We start from the raw sequence: 20472 nt of genomic DNA, 5'->3' as shown, positions 1-20472 counted from the left end.
CTCTCCCCTCCCTTCTTTCCCCTCCTCCATTAGTTGATGTTGTAGTGACTGAGTGTCAGCCATCACGTTACTGCTGGCCACATCAAAGCCAATTGACATAGTTGAATCTCAGCATGACGGGGGGGGATTAGTGAATGAGAGCCGTAAAGAGGTTTTCACACACATTCACATCAAAACAAATACAGACGCAGTACCCCCCCCCCAACCCCCCCCACCCACCCAAATATGACATTCTCTTTTGAGACGCCTTGATGCAGGAGGGAAAAAGAAGAGAGGTGAAAAGGAAAGGAAAAATGCAAGTGAGACTGTTGAAGAGTGGAGACATACAGTAGTAGCTCTGTAGACTATAATTCCCAGGCGTCTTTTAGCTACGTAGCCCCTGAAGCCTGTCCTAGTCTGTGTGTGTGTATATGTGTGTTTGTGCGTGTACACACCGGCCCATGCAGCGCCAGCCTGTCCCATTGAATGCTCTAATGTGAGACACAATAATCACAGTCAGGTGCAGCTACGCTATGCTTCACAGAGTACCACTATTTCACTGATGGTACAGAGGCAGGTGGCAGCCCAGGTGTACGGCTAATATACAATGTGTGGGTGCGCGCGTATGTCTGCGCATTGTGTGTGTATGTGTGTGTGTGTGTGTCTGTGTGTGTGAGTGTGTCTCTGTGTGTGTGTGTCTCTGTGTGTGTGTGTCTGTGTGTGTGTGTGTGTGTGTGTGTGTGTGTGTGTGTGTGTGTGTGTGTGTGTGTGTGTGTGTGCGTGCGTGCGTGCGTGCGTGTGTGTGTGTGTGCGTGCGTGTGTGTGTGTGTGTGCATCTATGAACTATAGTCGGAAAGAGTATAGGTTATAGGAGTCTTATTAGGTGATTCCTCACAAAACTAGAAAAACAAAACCGACACTGTTTTTGGAGGATTAAAAATATTTATCCATAGAAGTGTCTTTTGGAGGAAGGATTGTTAATATATAGTTGACATTTGCATCTTAAAGCATCATTTAGAAATCAATAATTGAATTTAGAATATTTGTGACATTTCGGCCTCTTTTAAGACTCCATAATGTTTCATCTGTAGGTGGTACAAAGCTCTGTAATATGAGTAGAATTTTGTTTTCAAAAACTATTTTCTTATATTACTTTATGAATTTAGAAAAATATAAACATGAATATTGAAAATACTTTTTTTGGTGATTTGGCAAATGTTTCTATATATTGTTGAACATAACATACTCTAGGGCACATCTACGTTCCAGAGTGGGATGTCTGCTACTTTTAGAGTTATGATCCAATTTGTAATCATTACCAACAGAGTGAACGTGAAAATTTGCAGGATGTGCAATGACACAACCTAAAGGAGAGCTGTGATTGGTTACATGGCTTTCTATGCCACTTACTTTGAATAAAATGGGCCATAACTTTAAAACTAGAAGAGATACCACTCGGGAACTTTGATATGCCCGTAAAGTATATTATGTTCAACAATATTGTAACGTCGTTCTTCGTTTGTAGAAAGAGAGTCGGACCGAAATGCAGCGTGGTGGTTACTCATGACTTTAATGGAAAAAGTGACACATGAAACAACTATACAAAATACAAAAACAACAAACGGAACGTGAAACCTAATTACAGCCTATCTGGTGAAACTACACAGAGACAGGAACAATCACCCACGAAATACACAGTGAAACCCCGGCTACCTAAATACGGTTCCCAATCAGAGACAACGAGAATCACCTGACTCTGATTGAGAACCGCCTCAGGCAGCCAAACCTATACAACACCCCTACTCAGCCGCCATCCCAATAACTACAAATACAACAACATAAACCCATGTCACACCCTGGCCTGAACAAATAATATAACGAAAACACAAATTACAATGACCAAGGCGTGACAAATATCTTGAATAATTTGCCAAATCAAAAATGGTATATTTCCAATATTCGTGTTTATATTATTCATTATTCATAAAGTGATGGAAGAAAATTGTTATTGAAATCATAATACTTATCATATTACAGATCAAGCGGTAAAGCTTCACATGACACCACTTTTTGCTTTGTAGCACCTATATATTGAATCATCATGGAGTCTTAAAGGAGGCCCGGGTAAGGTCAAAAGGTCACACATTTTGAAACACTTTAATATACAAATGTCAAATACATGTCAACAATCCTTCCTCCAAAGGACCCGTTGATGGATTTACACTTTAGTGAAAATCTACAAAACCATGGTCTCTTTTTTTGTTCTAGTTTGGTGAGGAATCATCCTGATCAGAAATTCATACAGTCCCGTAATGAGAGCCTATCATAAACCAGTCCCGTAATGAGAGCCTATCATAAACCAGTCCCGTAATGAGAGCCCATCATAAACCAGTCCCGTAATGAGAGCCTATCATAAACCAGTCCCGTAATGAGAGCCTATCATAAACCAGTCCCGTAATGAGAGCCTATCATAAACCAGTCCCGTAATGAGAGCCTATCATAAACCAGTCCCGTAATGAGAGCCTATCATAAACCAGTCCCGTAATGAGAGCCTGTCATAAACCAGTCCCGTAATGAGAGCCTATCATAAACCAGTCCCGTAATGAGAGCCTATCATAAACCAGTCCCGTAATGAGAGCCTATCATAAACCAGTCCCGTAATGAGAGCCTATCATAAACCAGTCCCGTAATGAGAGCCTATCATAAACCAGTCCCGTAATGAGAGCCTGTCATAAACCAGTCCCGTAATGAGAGCCTATCATAAACCAGTCCCGTAATGAGAGCCTATCATAAACCAGTCCCGTAATGAGAGCCTATCATAAACCAGTCCCGTAATGAGAGCCTATCATAAACCAGTCCCGTAATGAGAGCCTATCATAAACCAGTCCCGTAATGAGAGCCTATCATAAACCAGTCCCGTAATGAGAGCCTGTCATAAACCAGTCCCGTAATGAGAGCCTATCATAAACCAGTCCCGTAATGAGAGCCTATCATAAACCAGTCCCGTAATGAGAGCCTGTCATAAACCAGTCCCGTAATGAGAGCCTATCATAAACCAGTCCCGTAATGAGAGCCTGTCATAAACCAGTCCCGTAATGAGAGCCTGTCATAAACCAGTCCCGTAATGAGAGCCTATCATAAACCAGTCCCGTAATGAGAGCCCATCATAAACCAGTCCCGTAATGAGAGCCTATCATAAACCAGTCCCGTAATGAGAGCCTGTCATAAACCAGTCCCGTAATGAGAGCCTGTCATAAACCAGTCCCGTAATGAGAGCCCATCATAAACCAGTCCCGTAATGAGAGCCTATCATAAACCAGTCCCGTAATGAGAGCCTGTCATAAACCAGTCCCGTAATGAGAGCCTGTCATAAACCAGTCCCGTAATGAGAGCCTGTCATAAACCAGTCCCGTAATGAGAGCCTATCATAAACCAGTCCCGTAATGAGAGCCTATCATAAACCAGTCCCGTAATGAGAGCCTATCATAAACCAGTCCCGTAATGAGAGCCTATCATAAACCAGTCCCGTAATGAGAGCCTATCATAAACCAGTCCCGTAATGAGAGCCTATCATAAACCAGTCCCGTAATGAGAGCCTATCATAAACCAGTCCCGTAATGAGAGCCTATCATAAACCAGTCCCGTAATGAGAGCCTATCATAAACCAGTCCCGTAATGAGAGCCTATCATAAACCAGTCCCGTAATGAGAGCCTATCATAAACCAGTCCCGTAATGAGAGCCTATCATAAACCAGTCCCCTAATGAGAGCCTATCATAAACCAGTCCCCTAATGAGAGCCTATCATAAACCAGTCCCGTAATGAGAGCCTATCATAAACCAGTCCCGTAATGAGAGCCTATCATAAACCAGTCCCGTAATGAGAGCCTATCATAAACCAGTCCCGTAATGAGAGCCTATCATAAACCAGTCCCCTAATGAGAGCCCATCATAAACCAGTCCCCTAATGAGAGCCTATCATAAACCAGTCCCGTAATGAGAGCCTATCATAAACCAGTCCCCTAATGAGAGCCTATCATAAACCAGTCTCGTAATGAGAGCCTATCATAAACCAGTCCCGGCTCAGTGGATGAAGGTTGACTCTGAGCTGTTTGATGTTGGAGCACGTTGGCATCGACGTTGACATCCTAATAACAGTCAAGATACGGAATATAACGACCCAGAGAGGATAACGTAATGAACATGCCTTTGTTGTAACTCTGGTGGGTATACTTGAACTGTTTGTTCATGTTGGAATCCAGTTAGTGTTCCAAACAACAGACCACCGAGACCCAGATAGCATTCAACATGACTCATTCAACATGATTTGTTTCATTTCAATAGCACAAGGGAACCCAAGCAACACTGGGGAGTCGGAGGAGTGTCGAAAAACATTCCGAGCACGCAGCAACCGAGCGTGCTTGGATGAAAATGCATTAGTCTTTCTCTTTGAAATCCACCGTAAACAGTGTGGCCAAACGTGCTCTCTTCCAGCACAGGAATGTTGTTTTTCGTTTAGCCTAACCTGCGTTGATTGAATAGGAACCTACAGTCTGCGTCTGTCGTCAATTTGCTTTCACATTCCCTCATATCTCATCATTCACGTTTTGAAAGGGGTCCGCGTTTCTCCGTCCGTCCATCTCTTTATGGCCGCAAAGAAACGTAGAAATGTGCTGATAGGTGAATGATGATGAACGACGTTTCTCAAAAGATCAGTGGTTTCGTTAGAAGGTTGAGGTCCTGCCTCTCCCTCCGTGTTGCGTTACTCATGCCTGTTCTATTTCTGTGTTCTGGTGAGGAGAAAGAGAGGGGGGGGTATTCCGAGGAAAATGGGAAGAAGGGGAGCAACAGACGAAATGGAGGAGAAAACAGTGTTTGTAAAAGGGGAATAAGCTCCATGGAGGTCTGGGCGTGGTTGAGATAGAGATAGATAGGGTTTCACACAAAGACCAGGAGAAAATCCATTATCCTTGAGACACGGGCAAGGTCAGTGCATGGGGACATAGAGGAGAAGGGAGGAGGAGGTGGAGTTGGAAGTTGGAGAGAGCGATGGAGGGAGAGAGAGAATGAAGGGGGGAGTGGCGGTTGAGAGAGAGAGCGATAGAGGGAGAGAGAGATTGAAGGGGGGAGTGGAGGTTGAGAGAGAGAGCGATAGAGGGAGAGAGAGATTGAAGGGGGGAGTGGAGGTTGAGAGAGAGCGATAGAGGGAGAGAGAGATTGAAGGGGGGAGTGGAGGTTGAGAGAGAGCGATAGAGGGAGAGAGAGATTGAAGGGGGGGTGGAGGTTGAGAGAGAGCGATGGAGGGAGAGAGAGATTGAAGGGGGGAGTGGAGGTTGCGAGAGAGAGCGATAGAGGGAGAGAGAGATTGAAGGGGGGAGTGGAGGTTGAGAGAGAGAGCGATAGAGGGAGAGAGAGATTGAAGGGGGAGTGGAGGTTGAGAGAGAGAGCGATGGAGGGAGAGAGAGATTGAAGGGGGGAGTGGAGGTTGAGAGAGCGATAGAGGGAGAGAGAGATTGAAGGGGAGTGGAGGTTGAGAGAGATTGAAGGGGGAGTGGAGGTTGAGAGAGAGAGTGATAGAGGGAGAGAGAGATTGAAGGGGGAGTGGAGGTTGAGAGAGCGATAGAGGGAGAGAGAGATTGAAGGGGGAGTGGAGGTTGAGAGAGATTGAAGGGGAGTGGAGGTTGAGAGAGAGAGTGATAGAGGGAGAGAGAGATTGAAGGGGAGTGGAGGTTGAGAGAGCGATAGAGGGAGAGAGAGATTGAAGGGGAGTGGAGGCTGAGAGAGCGATAGAGGGAGAGAGAGATTGAAGGGGAGTGGAGGTTGAGAGAGATTGAAGGGGGAGTGGAGGTTGAGAGAGAGAGTGATAGAGGGAGAGAGAGATTGAAGGGGGGAGTGGAGGTTGAGAGAGCGATAGAGGGAGAGAGAGATTGAAGGGGGGAGTGGAGGTTGAGAGAGATTGAAGGGGGGAGTGGAGGTTGAGAGAGAGCGATGGAGGGAGAGAGAGATTGAAGGGGGTGGAGGTTGAGAGAGAGAGCGATAGAGGGAGAGAGAGATTGAAGGGGGGAGTGGAGGTTGAGAGAGAGAGCGATGGAGGGAGAGAGAGATTGAAGGGGGGAGTGGAGGTTGAGAGAGAGCGATGGAGGGAGAGAGAGAATGAAGGGGGGAGGGGAGGTTGAGAGAGAGCGATGGAGGGAGAGAGAGATTGAAGGGGGGAGTGGAGGTTGAGAGAGAGCAATAGAGGGGGAGAGAGATTGAAGGGGGGGGTGGAGGTTGAGAGAGAGAGCGATGGAGGGAGAGAGAGATTGAAGAGGGGAGTGGAGGTTGAGAGAGAGCGATGGAGGGAGAGAGAGATTGAAGGGGGGAGTGGAGGTTGAGAGAGAGCAATAGAGGGGGAGAGAGATTGAAGGGGGGAGTGGAGGTTGAAAGAGAGAGCGATAGAGGGAGAGAGAGATTGAAGGAGAGGAGGGGGGAGTGGCGGTTGAGAGTAAAAGCGATGGAGGGAGAGAGAGAGATTAAAGGAGAGGAGGGGGGAGTGGCGGTTGAGAGAGTATTATCAGGACAGAGAAGAGGGAGGAGGGAGGAGGGAAGCGGAGGGGAAGGAGCGATAGAGGGGGAGAGATTTGGTTCTTCCAAGCAGCAGCACAGCAGAGCTCCTGCCTCTCTACCTTAACTCAAAGCCTCAGCTTCACAGCCTCATGTGTACAACATAGAGAATGTGATGTGAACACTGTGAACGCTACCACTGCCTCTGCTGTAATGAGAAGACTCTCTACGGACTCTCTCTTCACACACACGCACACACACACACACACACACACACACACACACACACACACACACACACACACACACACACACACACACACACACACACACACACACACACACACACACACACACACACACACACACACACACACACACACACACACACACACACACACACACACACACACACACACACACACACACACACACACACTCTTGTAATGACAAGAAAACTTTACAGCTTATTTCTCCCAGCCTGACTTTTTCTTATGGCTGTGGGGGAATTTCTTCAGTATTACCTCATCCATCCATCCATATTCTCTCCCCTTAGGACCGTGGGGAATGGGAGTCGGGATACAGTCTGTATGTATCACTTCCGTTAAGCAAGTGGGAACATTGCGCTTAAGTATCAGATTATGTTGTCTGGAAGTCGCAGCAGCTGTGGAGCTATGAAACCCAGAGTGAGGCCCAATCCCTAACGCTGCTACATGCTTCTACATCGACCTGTCTGCCGTGGCGGTAGATCCGGTAAGCCTGCTACAGCCAGCATCAATATTAACATGTCCCTCAATGGATGCTGGCCATGTGTGTGTTTCAATGGTGTGTGCTTTAATGGTGTCTCTAATGGCTCTGGTTAGTAAGATAGAGAGAGAGAGAGGGAGAGAGAGGGAGGGAAGAAGGAGAGAGATATAGAGAGAAGGTGGGAGAGAGAGAAAGAGATGGAGAGAGAGAGAGGGAGGGAAGAAGGAGAGAGATATAGAGAGAAGGTGGGAGAGAGAGAAAGAGATGGAGAGAGAGAGAGGGAGGGAAGAAGGAGAAAGATATAGAGAGAAGGTGGGAGAGAGAGGGAGGGAAGAAGGAGAGAGATATAGAGAGAAGGTGAGAGAGAGAGGAAGGGAAGAAGGAGAGAGATATAGAGAGAAGGTGGGAGGGAGAGAAAGGAAGAAGGAGAGAGATATAGAGAGAAGGTGGGAGGAGAGAGAGGGAGGGAAGAAGGAGAGAGATATAGAGAGAAGGTGGGAGAGAGGGAGGGAAGAAGGAGAGAGATATAGAGAGAAGGTGGGAGGGAGAGAGAGAGAGGGAGGGAAGAAGGAGAGAGATATAGAGAGAATGTGGGAGGGAGAGAGAGAGGGAGGGAAGAAGGAGAGAGATATAGAGAGAAGGTGGGAGGGAGAGAGAGGGAGGGAAGAAGAGAGAGATAGAGAGAGAAGGTGGGAGAGAGAGGGAGGGAAGAAGGAGAGAGATATGAGAGATGGAGAGAGAGAGAGGGAGGGAAGAAGGAGAGATATAGAGAGAAGGTGGGAGGGAGGAGAGGGAGGGAAGAAGGAGAGAGATAGAGAGAGAAGGTGGGAGAGAGGGAGGGAAGAAGGAGAGATATAGAGAGAGAGGGAAGAAGGAGAAAGATATAGAGAGAAGGTGGGAGAGAGAGGGAGGGAAGAAGGAGAGAGATATAGAGAGAAGGTGGGAGAGAGAGAAAGAGATGGAGAGAGAGAGATGGAGGGAAGAAGGAGAAAGATATAGAGAGAAGGTGGGAGAGAGAGGGAGGGAAGAAGGAGAGAGTTATAGAGAGAAGGTGGGAGAGAAAGGGAGGGAAGAAGGAGAGAGATATAGAGAGAAGGTGGGAGGGAGAGAGAGGGAGGGAAGAAGGAGAGAGATATAGAGAGAAGGTGGGAGAGAGAGGGAGGGAAGAAGGAGAGAGATATAGAGAGAAGGTGGGAGGGAGAGAGAGAGAGGGAGGGAAGAAGGAGAGAGATATAGAGAGAAGGTGGGAGGGAGAGAGAGGGAGGGAAGAAGGAGAGAGATATAGAGAGAAGGTGGGAGAGAGAGGGAGGGAAGAAGGAGAGAGATATAGAGAGATGGAGAGAGAGAGAGGGAGGGAAGAAGGAGAGAGATATAGAGAGAAGGTGGGAGAGAGAGAAAGAGATGGAGGATGAGCGAGAGGTGCAGGGCTGAGGCTGGGCTCAGACCTGCTTGCTGTGACAGTGGATCCAGCGGGCCTTACCCTGCCTTGGCTGTGGGCCTGGAGAGGTAAACGCCTGGCCAGCAGGTAAATATAGTCCGAATCCCAAATGGCACTCTATTCCCTTTGTAGTGCACCATATCTAGTGCACAATATAGTCCCAAAGGTAGTGCACTTTATGAGGAGTAGGATGCCATTTGAGACGCATCCATGATATAATATGGAAGCTGCTGTATGCTGGCTGCATGGTGGACTCAGTACTGGCATCTGGTATGCACACCTGTCTCCACCCACACCTCGCTGTAGGCCAAGCCCACCCAGAGAGAGAGGGAGGACTCTGCTGGGGCCTGCACTACTACCCTACCTCTGCCTGGGGGAGAAAGGGTTAGGGAGAGGGGGTAGGGTAGGTTGTCAGAGAGAGGTGTGGACCAGAAGGCTGTAAGGGACACTCTGGTGAGGTGGAATCTCAGGTAAACCGATTGTGTGTCAGTGTTCCCCTGAACTCATTTTCAACATTCTCACCATTATTCTCGGCTTTTTGTTTTACATGACGATAGAGGTATAACTGCTCTGCTCGTCTCGTCACTTGTGAAGAGCGCTTGAATGAAGGGGCCACTGCCTTTCACCATTGTCACCATCCATCATCAGGATTGCTTCGGCAGGTTGTGGAAGATAAACGACTCTGTTGATCTGTCCACCGTGTACGAGCGCTTATTACGAGGACAGAGTTCTTTATTGATAAAAGGACAATGAATGATATGGCGGGGCTCTTGCTACTGATGGAACAATGAGCGGTTTGTTGTGTTGTGTTGATCACTGGTGGGGCTCCTCTATTTGCAGAGATCTGATAGGGATTGAGTAGTGGAACTGTGTCTTCAGGCCAAACTCTTAATCCGTCTCTCTCATCCTCTTCTAATGCAATCGTTCTTTCCCTCTCTCGCTCTCGCTCTCTCTCTCTCTCTCTCTCGCTCTCTCGCTCTCTCCCCTGTGTCTATATTGGGCTTTACGCTTGAATGAACTGCTCCACAAACAAACAGACACACACACACACACACACACACACACACACACACACACACACACACACACACACACACACACACACACACACACACACACACACACACACACACACACACACACACACACACACACACACACACACACACACACACACACACCCACGTGCCCCATTCAAATGCAGACCTGGGCTGTTAACGTGTTTCAACAGAACCAAGATGAAATCTAACAAATGGGAAGCAAGTAGGAGAGAGAAACACCTGTTACCATAAAATGAACATAGAGAGCGTCAGTGAATTGGTCGGTGACACGACATCAGATCTCGTCCTCTTTGCTCCCAGTCATTTTCTGTGATGCTGTGTGTTGTTGTGGAGTTGTAAAGTAAAGAGCCCTGTCTCGTGACGGATGTGGAAGCATAAAATGACACAGAAGAGCACTGATTTATAGCAGCTCTGTGGGGTAGAAGCACAGAAGTGCGTCATGGCATCGCAGAGTGCTACACCATTGTGATAACGTCTGCTAACAGCAGCACGCCACATTCTGTTCTCTGGGCTCTATTTCCACCGGTGACGGCTTGTATAAATGGGAGAGATTGTATTTACAGTGTATTGGCAGAGCTTATTGTGTCTGAGGCAGCGCTAGTCCAATAATCATCAGAGCCACAGCCACAAATCTTCATTAGCCGATTAGCAGAGAGCGAGAGACAGCTTGTGTTCTTTTTCCTATATTTGTGAGCCTGTATGTGTGTGTGTGTGTCACCTTTCCTCCCTCCCTCCTGTCTCCTTTACTTAATCTTGAACCTGTAAAGTGTAAACTTGACCCCTACAGTGCCACCTTCTTACCTGAGTCACACACGCACGCTCACACTCACACTCTCTCTCACACTCTCTCACACACGCACAGACACACACACACTTGTTATGTTGTTCCCTGAAGGAGCATCGGCAGCCAAGTGGGAATCAAGACACAAGACAGAACAAATTAAGGTCACAGCGGGAACATCCAAGCCAGAAAACCACAGTATGTGCCTACATCCCTACCTGTGTGTGTGGATCCCTGCCTGTGTGTGTGGATCCATGCCTGTGTTTGTGGGTCCATGCTTGTGTGTGTGGATCCCTACCTGTGTGTGTGGATCCATGCCTGTGTGTGTGGATCCATGCCTGTGTGCCTGCATCCATGCCTGTGTGTGTGGATCCATGCCTGTGTGTGTGTGGATCCATGCTTGTGTGTGTGGGTCCATGCCTGTGTGTGTGGATCCATGCCTGTGTGTGTGTGTGGGTCCATGCCTGTGTGTGTGTTTGGATCCATGCCTGTGTGTGTGTGTGGGTCCATGCCTGTGTGTGTGGGTCCATGCCTGTGTGTGTGGGTCCATGCCTGTGTGTGTGTTGTGTGGATCCATGCCTGTGTGTGTGTGTGGGTCCATGCTTGTGTGCGTGGATCCATGCTTGTGTGTGGGTCCATGCCTGTGTGTGTGTGTGGGTCCATGCCTGTGTGTGTGTGTGTGGGTCCATGCCTGTGTGTGTGTGTGTGTGGATCCATGCTTGTGTGTGTGGGTCCATGCCTGTGTGTGTGGATCCATGCCTGTGTGTGTGTGTGGGTCCATGCCTGTGTGTGTGTTTGGATCCATGCCTGTGTGTGTGTGTGGGTCCATGCCTGTGTGTGTGGGTCCATGCCTGTGTGTGTGGGTCCATGCCTGTGTGTGTGTGTGTGGATCCATGCCTGTGTGTGTGTGTGTGTGTGTGTGTGTGTGTGTGTGTGTGTGGGTCCATGCTTGTGTGCGTGGATCCATGCTTGTGTGTGGGTCCATGCCTGTGTGTGTGTGTGGGTCCATGCCTGTGTGTGTGTGTGTGGGTCCATGCCTGTGTGTGTGTGTGTGTGTGTGGGTCCATGCCTGTGTGTGTGTGTGTGGGTCCATGCCTGTGTGTGTGTGTGTGTGTGTGTGTGTGTGTGTGTGTGTGTGTGTGTGTGTGTGTGTGTGTGTGTGTGTGTGTGTGTGGGTCCATGCCTGTGTGTGTGTGTGTGTGTGTGGGTCCATGCCTGTGTGTGTGTGGGTCCATGCCTGTGTGTGTGTGTGTGGGTCCATGCCTGTGTGTGTGTGGGTCCATGCCTGTGTGTGTGTGTGTGGTTCCATGCCTGTGTTTGTGTGTGTTGGTCCATGCCTGTGTGTGTGTGTGTGGTTCCATGCCTGTGTTTGTGTGTGTTGGTCCATGCCTGTGTGTGTGTGTGTGTGTGTGTGTGTGTGTGTGTGTGTGTGTGTGTGTGTGTGTGTGTGTGTGTGTGTGTGGGGGGAGGGGGGGTCCATGCCTGTGTGTGTGTGTGGGGGGGAGGGGGGTCCATGCCTGTGTGTGTGTGTGTGTGTGTGTGGGTCCATGCCTGTGTGTGGGGGTCCATGCTTGTGTGTGTGTGTGTGTGGGTCCATGCTGTGTGTGTGTGGGGGTCCATGCCTGTGTGTGTGTGTGTGTGTGTGTGTGTGTGTGTGTGTGTGTGTGTGTGTGTGTGTGTGTGTGTGTGGGTCCATGCCTGTGTGTGTGTGTGTGTGTGTTGGTCCATGCCTGTGTGTGTGTGTGTGTGGGTCCATGCCTGTGTGTGTGTGTGTGTGGGTCCATGCCTGTGTGTGTGTGTGTGTGGGTCCATGCCTGTGTGTGTGTGTGTGGTTCCATGCCTGTGTTTGTGTGTGTTGGTCCATGCCTGTGTGTGTGTGTGTGTGTGTGTGTGTGTGTGTGTGTGTGTGTGTGTTGGTCCATGCCTGTGTGTGTGTGTGTGGGTCCATGCCTGTGTGTGTGTGTGGGTCCATGCCTGTGTGTGTGTGTGTTGGTCCATGCCTGTGTGTGTGTGTGTGTGGGTCCATGCCTGTGTCTGTGTGTGTGGGTCCATGCCTGTGTGTGTGTGTGTGTGTGGGTCCATGCCTGTGTGTGTGTGAGTGGGTCCATGCCTGTGTGTGTGTGTGGGTCCATGCCTGTGTGTGTGTGGGTCCATGCCTGTGTGTGTGTGGGTCCATGCATGTGTGTGTGTGTGTGGGTCCATGCCTGTGTGTGTGTGGGTCCATGCCTGTGTGTGTGTGTGTGGGTCTATGCCTGTGTGTGTGTGTGGGTCCATGCCTGTGTGTGTGTGTGTGGGTCCATGCCTGTGTGTGTGTGTGTGGGTCCATGCCTGTGTGTGTGTGAGTGGGTCCATGCCTGTGTGTGTGTGTGTGTGGGTCCATGCCTGTGTGTGTGGGTCCATGCCTGTGTGTGTGTGAGTGGGTCCATGCCTGTGTGTGTGTGTGGGTCCATGCCTGTGTGTGTGTGGGTCCATGCCTGTGTGTGTGTGGGTCCATGCCTGTGTGTGTGTGGGTCCATGCCTGTGTGTGTGTGTGTGTGTGTGGTCCATGCCTGTGTGTGTGTGGGTCCATGCCTGTGTGTGTGTGGGTCCATGCCTGTGTGTGTGTGGGTCCATGCCTGTGTGTGTGTGGGTCCATGCCTGTGTGTGTGTGGGTCCATGCCTGTGTGTGTGGGTCCATGCCTGTGTGTGTGTGGGTCCATGCCTGTGTGTCTGTGCAAATCCACATGTTTGTGTGACCCCCTACTGCTGAAAAGACATGTTCTACCTACCGACCTCTAAAACACCCTAGAGAGTCGTTGGCAAACCTATATAGTGCACTATAAAGGGAATATGATACCATTTTGGATGCACTGGTTGTCACACAGTGCAGAACAGTAGCATTCCCCATCCTGTTGGCACTTAGAGGAAAGCCCCACTGCACCATTTGGATAAAAGAATGAAAGGTGTCACTGCCTTTCAGCCCAAGGAGGTAAAATGGAACACTGCCTGAATGCTCATTTGCACTGTCTTTCCTTGTCAGGCTGTAGCTCTTTGATATCAGCAGAGGTAGAATTAGACGCAGGTCTGTGATCAGGGATCCGATTCCCTCTTCCATTCCCTACAGGGAGGGCAGAGCACAGTGACTCACCTGGAGCCTGTTGTGTTGGACCCATCACATGTTCTGTAAAAGGGGGCCGTTGGGAGGATCTATTTCAGATCACTTTGAGGTGTAATAGCTCAATCTCACAGCACAGGGCAGTTACAGGTCTCCTGTCTCACTCTTGCCGTGGGTCAAAGGTAAAAGGAAGGGAAGGACTCTACCGAATGCCAATAAAGTAAGACTGAGGCTTTTAGTTGTGCCCTTTCGTTGTCATCAAACCCTGTCCATTCCTCCTTCCCTCCTTCCCTCTCTACCTCTCCCTTCTTCTTTTCCTTCTTCCCTCCTTCCCTCTCTACCTCTCCCTCCTTCTTTTCCTTCTTCCCTCCTTCCCTCTCTACCTCTCCCTCCTTCTTTTCCTTCTTCCCTCCTTCCCTCTCTACCTCTCCCTCCTTCTTTTCCTTCTTCCCTCCTTCCCTCTCTACCTCTACCTCCTTCTTTTCCTTCTTCCCTCCTTCCCTCTCTACCTCTCCCTCCTTCTTTTCCTTCTTCCCTCCTTCCCTCTCTACCTCTCCCTCCATCTTTTCCTTCTTCCCTCCTTCCCTCTCTACCTCTCCCTCCTTCTTTTCCTTCTTCCCTCCTTCCCTCTCTACCTCTCCCTCCATCTTTTCCTTCTTCCCTCCTTCCCTCTCTACCTCTCCCTCCTTCTTTTCCTTCTTCCCTCCTTCCCTCTCTACCTCTACCTCCTTCTTTTCCTTCTTCCCTCCTTCCCTCTCTACCTCTCCCTCCATCTTTTCCTTCTTCCCTCCTTCCCTCTCTACCTCTCCCTCCATCTTTTCCTTCTTCCCTCCTTCCCTCTCTACCTCTCCCTCCTTCTTTTCCTTCTTCCCTCCTTCCCTCTCTACCTCTACCTCCTTCTTTTCCTTCTTCCCTCCTTTCCTCTCTACCTCTCCCTCCTTCTTTTCCTTCTTCCCTCTACCTCTCTCCCTTCCTCCTTTTCCTACTTCCCTCCTTCCCTCTACCTCTCTCCCTCCCTCCTTTTCCTACTTCCCTCCTTCCCTCTACCTCTCTCCCTCCCTCTTTTCCTACTTCCCTCCTTCCCTCTCTACCTCTCTCCCTCCCTATTTTCCTACTTCCCACCCTCTCTCTCTTCCTCTCTCCCTATTTTCCTCCCTCCCTCCTTCTCTCCCTCCCTCCCTCCCTCTCCTCCCTCCCTAACCCCCATTCACACCATCATGGAGGTGGCCAGACCCCGTCAGGCAGACAGCTCTTCTCTTCCCATCCCTCTACCTTCTTTTCCCTCAAGGGCGATATATCCAATTCTGCCTGTGTGTGTGTAATCCATCACTGCAGGCCTGCAGCAGGGTGACCTTGACAGCAGGTAACCTCACAGGGTGCTCCGGGCACAAAGGAGGTGTGTGTGTGTGTTGATAGAGTAACAGCAGAGGACCGAACACCACACAGAGACCAAGTCCAGCAGGTCGTGTTGGTGTGGCGATGATGACGCAGGCGAAGAAGTCCATGGTCATCAATGATTTATCTCCCTGTGTTGTGATGCGAGGGGGGGTTGAAGCTGCGCTCTATGACAGATGTGGAGGGGTATGCATGGTGCAGAATGAACTCCGTCTCTTTCTCATCCCGCCCGGAGCTTCACTGATGCTCTGTTACCCTTCAATTGCCCCTCTGTTGTCTCCGGTCTCCCCACATTACCCCGTCACCGCCCGAGCTCATAAAGCCACATTCTCTCGTTCTCTCTTCTGCTTTTCTCTCACTCTTCCTCTTTCATAGCTGCATTTACCTACTCTTTTATCCTCCCCTTTGCCTACCTGTTCTCTATCTCTCTCTCTCTCTCTCTCTCTCTCTCTCTCTCTCTCTCTCTCTCTCTCTCTCTCTCTCTCTCTCTCTCTCTCTCTCTCTCTCTCTCTCTCTCTCTCTCTCTCTCTCTCTCTCTCTCTCTCTCTCTCTCTCTCTCTCTCTCTCTCTCTCGCTCTCAGCCTCTCAGCATCTCAGCCTCTAAGCCTCTCAGCCTCTATAATTTTTCAGAAACAATCAGTGGAGTTTCCATTTCACTGCCCAGCACTGCTGCAGTCTGAGACGTGGTACTGGGATGGAGGGAGGAGGGAGGAAGAGAGGGAGCAACACCACATCTGCCTGTCCTCGAATGGAAGAGGGATGCATACACACATACACACACACAAAGCCACACACAAAGCCACACACAAAGCCACACACACACACACACACACACACACACACACACACACACACACACACACACACACACACACACACACACACACACACACACACACACACACACACACACACACACACACACACACACACACACACACACACACACACACACACACACACACACACACACACACACAGACACAGGTAACTACCAAAGTAATGAAAACAAGTAAATGAGGGCTACAAAGTATATTGAAAGCAGGTGCTTCCCCACAGGTGTGGTTTTTGGGCTAATTACAGTTTACCCCAATTGTTAACACACGTTTGCTGAAACAAATTCTCAGACTCTCAAAACTCTAAACACAAAACATAAAACTGCTTGTTTTCCCCAAACCCCACAGACGTCTTGCAATATGAAACACAGCAATCAAAATCATGTACTCCCTGCTCAAAATGAAACTTTGCATACAAATGAGACACACACACACACTAACTTAGTGACAACCGAGATCACACTAATGTGATATGTTCAAAACACTGCTATCAGAACCTATTTCAGTGTAAAGACTAAGATTTTGTTCTGATACTGTATACTGTTTGTGTTTACTCTAACAAGAAAGGAACACAAATGCAACATTTTTTGTTTCAAATCTCAACATGACTTAATATATGTCAAACAGCAAACTGTAAGATAGATCAAATGTATGGAATAGATAAAGAAACTGTGAAAATAATAATATATATACAAATAATGTTTATATACATTGGGGCAGCAGGGTTGCCTAGTGGTTGGAGCGTTGGGCTAGTAACCGGAAGGTTGCAAGTTCAAATCCTCGCTCCGACAAGGTGCAAATCTGTCGTTCTGCCCCTGAACAGGCAGTTAACCCACTGTTCCTAGGCCGTCATTGAAAATAAGAATTTGTTCTTAACTGACTTGCCTCGTTAAATAAAGGTAACTATTTAAAAAATTCAAGAAACAAATAATCCATTGGGAAAACAACATCAGTCATGTCTGTTGTTTTGGTCCGGCCACAGCAGCCCGTTTGGAACCCGAGGAGCCCGATGGAAGCTTACATTGTCCCAAATCAGAACATACAGAACAAACATCTGCTGCTCAGGATCACCTGGCGTCTCTCTGCTCCGGCTGAGAAAGATGGCCATGTAAAGTGTTCAGGAAAGGAGAAGGAGATGGGCAGTGTTCTATGGTCCAACAGTGGCATGGCGGTGGAGGATCCCATTGTGGCTCATAGCTGCGTATATGGTGACATTTCCCCCCGCGCTGGCCAGGTACCTCAACGATGGCACGTTGACCAATGAGGTTCCTTCTTCTCCTCCTCGTCTTCACTAAATTGAATCCAGCCTCATCTATGGATATGAGTTCCTGGCAGATGGGACATGCGTTGAACTCCATGATTCTCTGACAGGACAGTAACTACTGCAATTGATAGAGTAAAGTTCACTGGCAACATCAATGAGCCTCTAATGTTTCAAGAGTGTAATACTAGTACATGCCTTAATTACACATATTCAGAACGTTTATCCTTCACTCTTTGGGAATTCCTTTCAAATGGGACTCTGTAGATTTGCTTCATCCGGAGATGGTGTTTGTTAAGGATCCGGGCTGTGGTTGATAAGCTCACTCTGATGTTGTGGAAGGTGATAAGGGTTTTCAATCATCTGTTGTTGGATTTCCCGCGGTCTTATGGCATTATCTTCAACTACCATTTGCACAACGGAAGCCTCCTGTTGGTCTGTAAATAGCCGCGTTCTCCCACCCCGTGGTCGTCGTCTTTCAGTTCTACAACAACAAACGAGCGTACAGTACAGAAAACACCGCAGTAATACGGTATACAAGGTAAACTTACAAAATAGTTTAGCTCCCAATCTCATACATACAGTAATACTGTATTGGAATCTACAGTCTTTGCTGTGCTTTATGTTGTAGTCAAAGTAGTAGAGAGGTCCAATGTCTGCAGTACAAACCTATTCTCATTTTGGAACGCCTGGATGATGGATGCTACGGTGAAGCGGCTCAGATTGGGCAGCACTCTCAGCCCAGCCTCTCTCAAGGTCAAACCATGGCTCAGATTGGGCAGCACTCTCTGCCCAGCCTCTCTCAAGGTCAAACCATGGCTCAGATTGGGCAGCACTCTCTGCCCAGCCTCTCTCAAGGTCAAACCATGGCTCAGATTGGGCAGCACTCTCTGCCCAGCCTCTCTCAAGGTCAAACCATGGTTCAGATTGGGCTGCACTCTCTGCCCAGCCTCTCTCAAGGTCAAACCATGGTTCAGATTGGGCAGCACTCTCTGCCCAGCCTCTCTCAAGGTCAATTCATGGTTCAGATTGGGCAGCACTCTCTGCCCAGCCTCTCTCAAGGTCAAATCATGGTTCAGATTGGGCTGCACTCTCTGCCCAGCCTCTCTCAAGGTCAAACCATGGTTGACCACATGGTCCACCACAGTCGCCCGAATTTCATCAGATATTACTCTCCTTGTTCTTGGTCCACCTCCACCTCTACCCCAACCTCCACCTCTACCTCTACCTCTACCTCTACCTCTACCTCTACCTCCACCTCCACCTCCACCTCCACCTCCACCTCTACCTCTACCTCCACCTCCACCTCCACCTCCACCTCCACCTCCACCTCTACCTCTACCTCCACCTCTACCTCTACCTCCACCTCCACCTCTACCTCTACCCCCACCTCCACCTCTACCCCACCTCCACCTCCACTGATACCCCCACCTCCACCTCCACCTCCACCTCCACCTCCACCTCTACCTCTACCTCTACCTCTACCTCTACCTCCACCTCCACCTCTACCTCTACCCCCACCTCCACCTCTACCTCCACCTCTACCTCCACTGATACCCCCACCTCCACCTCCACCTCCACCGATATCCCACCTCCACCTCCACCGATACCTCCACCTCTACCTCTACCTCCACCTCCACCTCCACCTCCACCTCCACCTCTACCTCTACCTCTACCTCTACCTCCCACCTCCACCTCTACCTCTACCCCCACCTCCACCTCTACCTCCACCTCTACCTCCACTGATACCCCCACCTCCACCTCCACCTCCACCTCCACCGATATCCCACCTCCACCTCCACCGATACCTCCACCTCTACCTCTACCTCCACCTCCACCTCCACCTCCACCGATACCCCCACCTCCTCCTCCACCTCCACCGATACCCCCACCTCCACCTCCACCGATACCCCCACCTGCACCTCCACCTCTACCTCCACCTCCACCTCTACCTCCACCGCTACCCCCACCTCCACCTCCACCTCCACCTCTACCTCCACCTCCACCTCCACCTCCACCTCCACCTCTACCTCCACCTCCACCCCCACCTCCACCTCCACCTCCACCTCTACCTCCACCTCCACCTCCACCTCCACCTCCACCTTTCCTTGCCAAGTTTGCTTCCATTGTTCTCCAAACACAGGTGTACTCACCAGTGGTCTTTTTTTTATCCACACCAAAGGTGCAAAGTGAACCTATAAGCAATTAGTGTTTGCACATGTGAAGAGTGAAAGTGATCCATTGCTAATTTAGCTTAGCTTGTTGAACTGTGATGTGTGTTGTGTTTTGCCAAATGTTTGTGACAGAATTGCAATCTGAGTGTAAATGAAAACATGTGCCAGTAGTATTGCAGATTTGGTGTCTGGTTCTGCTAAATTACTTCCAGGTTTGGGTCATTGTGCCTCATGGACCAATTTTTTGTGTGTAAGCAATTGGAAAAAACTGTAAGCAATTCTTATCCCATCATGCTTATGGCCATGTATAAAAATGCTGGGCAGGCCATTATTTTGGCGACCATGGCTATCCCCCCATAGAACGACACTGCTCCCATCCACAGGTCACGAGGGGTCACTGAATAGTTGAATGAGCATAAAAACGACGTAAACATAAGACATAAGATGATGGGGTGGCAGGTAGCCTAGTGGTTAGAGCGTTGGCCCAGTAACTGAAAGGTTGCTGTATTGAATCCCCGAGCTGACAAGGTAAAAATCTGTCGTTCTGCCCCTGAACAAGGCAGTTAACCCACTGTTTCTAGGCTGTCATTGTAAATAAGAATTTGTTCTTAACTGACATGCCTAGTTAAATAAGGTTAAATAAATAAAACACTATATTTAGACACTTGTAGAATCTATGCCATGGTGCAATAAAGCTGATCTGACTCATGGTGGCCCAACGCCCTACTAAGACACTTTGTTGGTGTTTCCTTTATTTTGACAGTTACCTGTACATACATACATACCAGCATAAATACATACATACCAGCATAAATACATACATACAGTACATAAATACACAAACACATGTACACAAAGTCTACATCAGGCGCACATTGTTTGGGTGGAGACATCACTTCATCATGTACAGTGTCTCCGTCGTGATCTTCAGTTTAGAATGCAGTTAGTTTAATCAGCTGTGTTTGCTAGGGATGGAGAAAACGTGTGACACCACTCTGTCCCCCGAGGACTGGAGTTGCCCGTCCCTGCTTGTTATAGACAGACCATTGATAGACTTTACCGCCAGCCCATCCATCATGGGGATTTCCGTTCTAGTAATTCTATTTCTATCATACAGACATTCAGCATCAGTATCCTCATGCATCAACTCCCATGTATAGACTGA

At 48.9% G+C, this 20472-nt stretch overlaps 1 protein-coding gene across 5 annotated transcripts in view; it reads left to right on the top strand.

Moving 5' to 3' along the window:
- Positions 1-20472, top strand: part of LOC118360341 (zinc finger protein 385A-like) — a 138153-nt gene that overhangs the window by 29770 nt on the left and 87911 nt on the right. For 2 of the 5 annotated variants that reach the window (XM_052482470.1, XM_052482469.1), the window contains exon 1: positions 10611-10745. The exons of the other annotated variants lie outside the window; for them this stretch is intronic. In XM_052482470.1, coding sequence (XP_052338430.1) covers positions 10646-10745 — 100 coding nt within the window. In that variant the 5' untranslated portion in view covers positions 10611-10645. Of the gene's footprint in view, positions 1-10610; positions 10746-20472 lie in introns of those variants that run through there. 5 annotated transcript variants of the gene reach the window in all.

This window comes from Oncorhynchus keta, chromosome 27 (genome assembly GCF_023373465.1).
Source record: "Oncorhynchus keta strain PuntledgeMale-10-30-2019 chromosome 27, Oket_V2, whole genome shotgun sequence".
In the NCBI taxonomy this organism is placed as follows: Eukaryota; Metazoa; Chordata; class Actinopteri; order Salmoniformes; family Salmonidae; genus Oncorhynchus; species Oncorhynchus keta.
The sequence above is the reverse complement of the archived record's forward strand: the minus strand, read 5'-3'. Positions and strand labels throughout refer to the sequence as shown.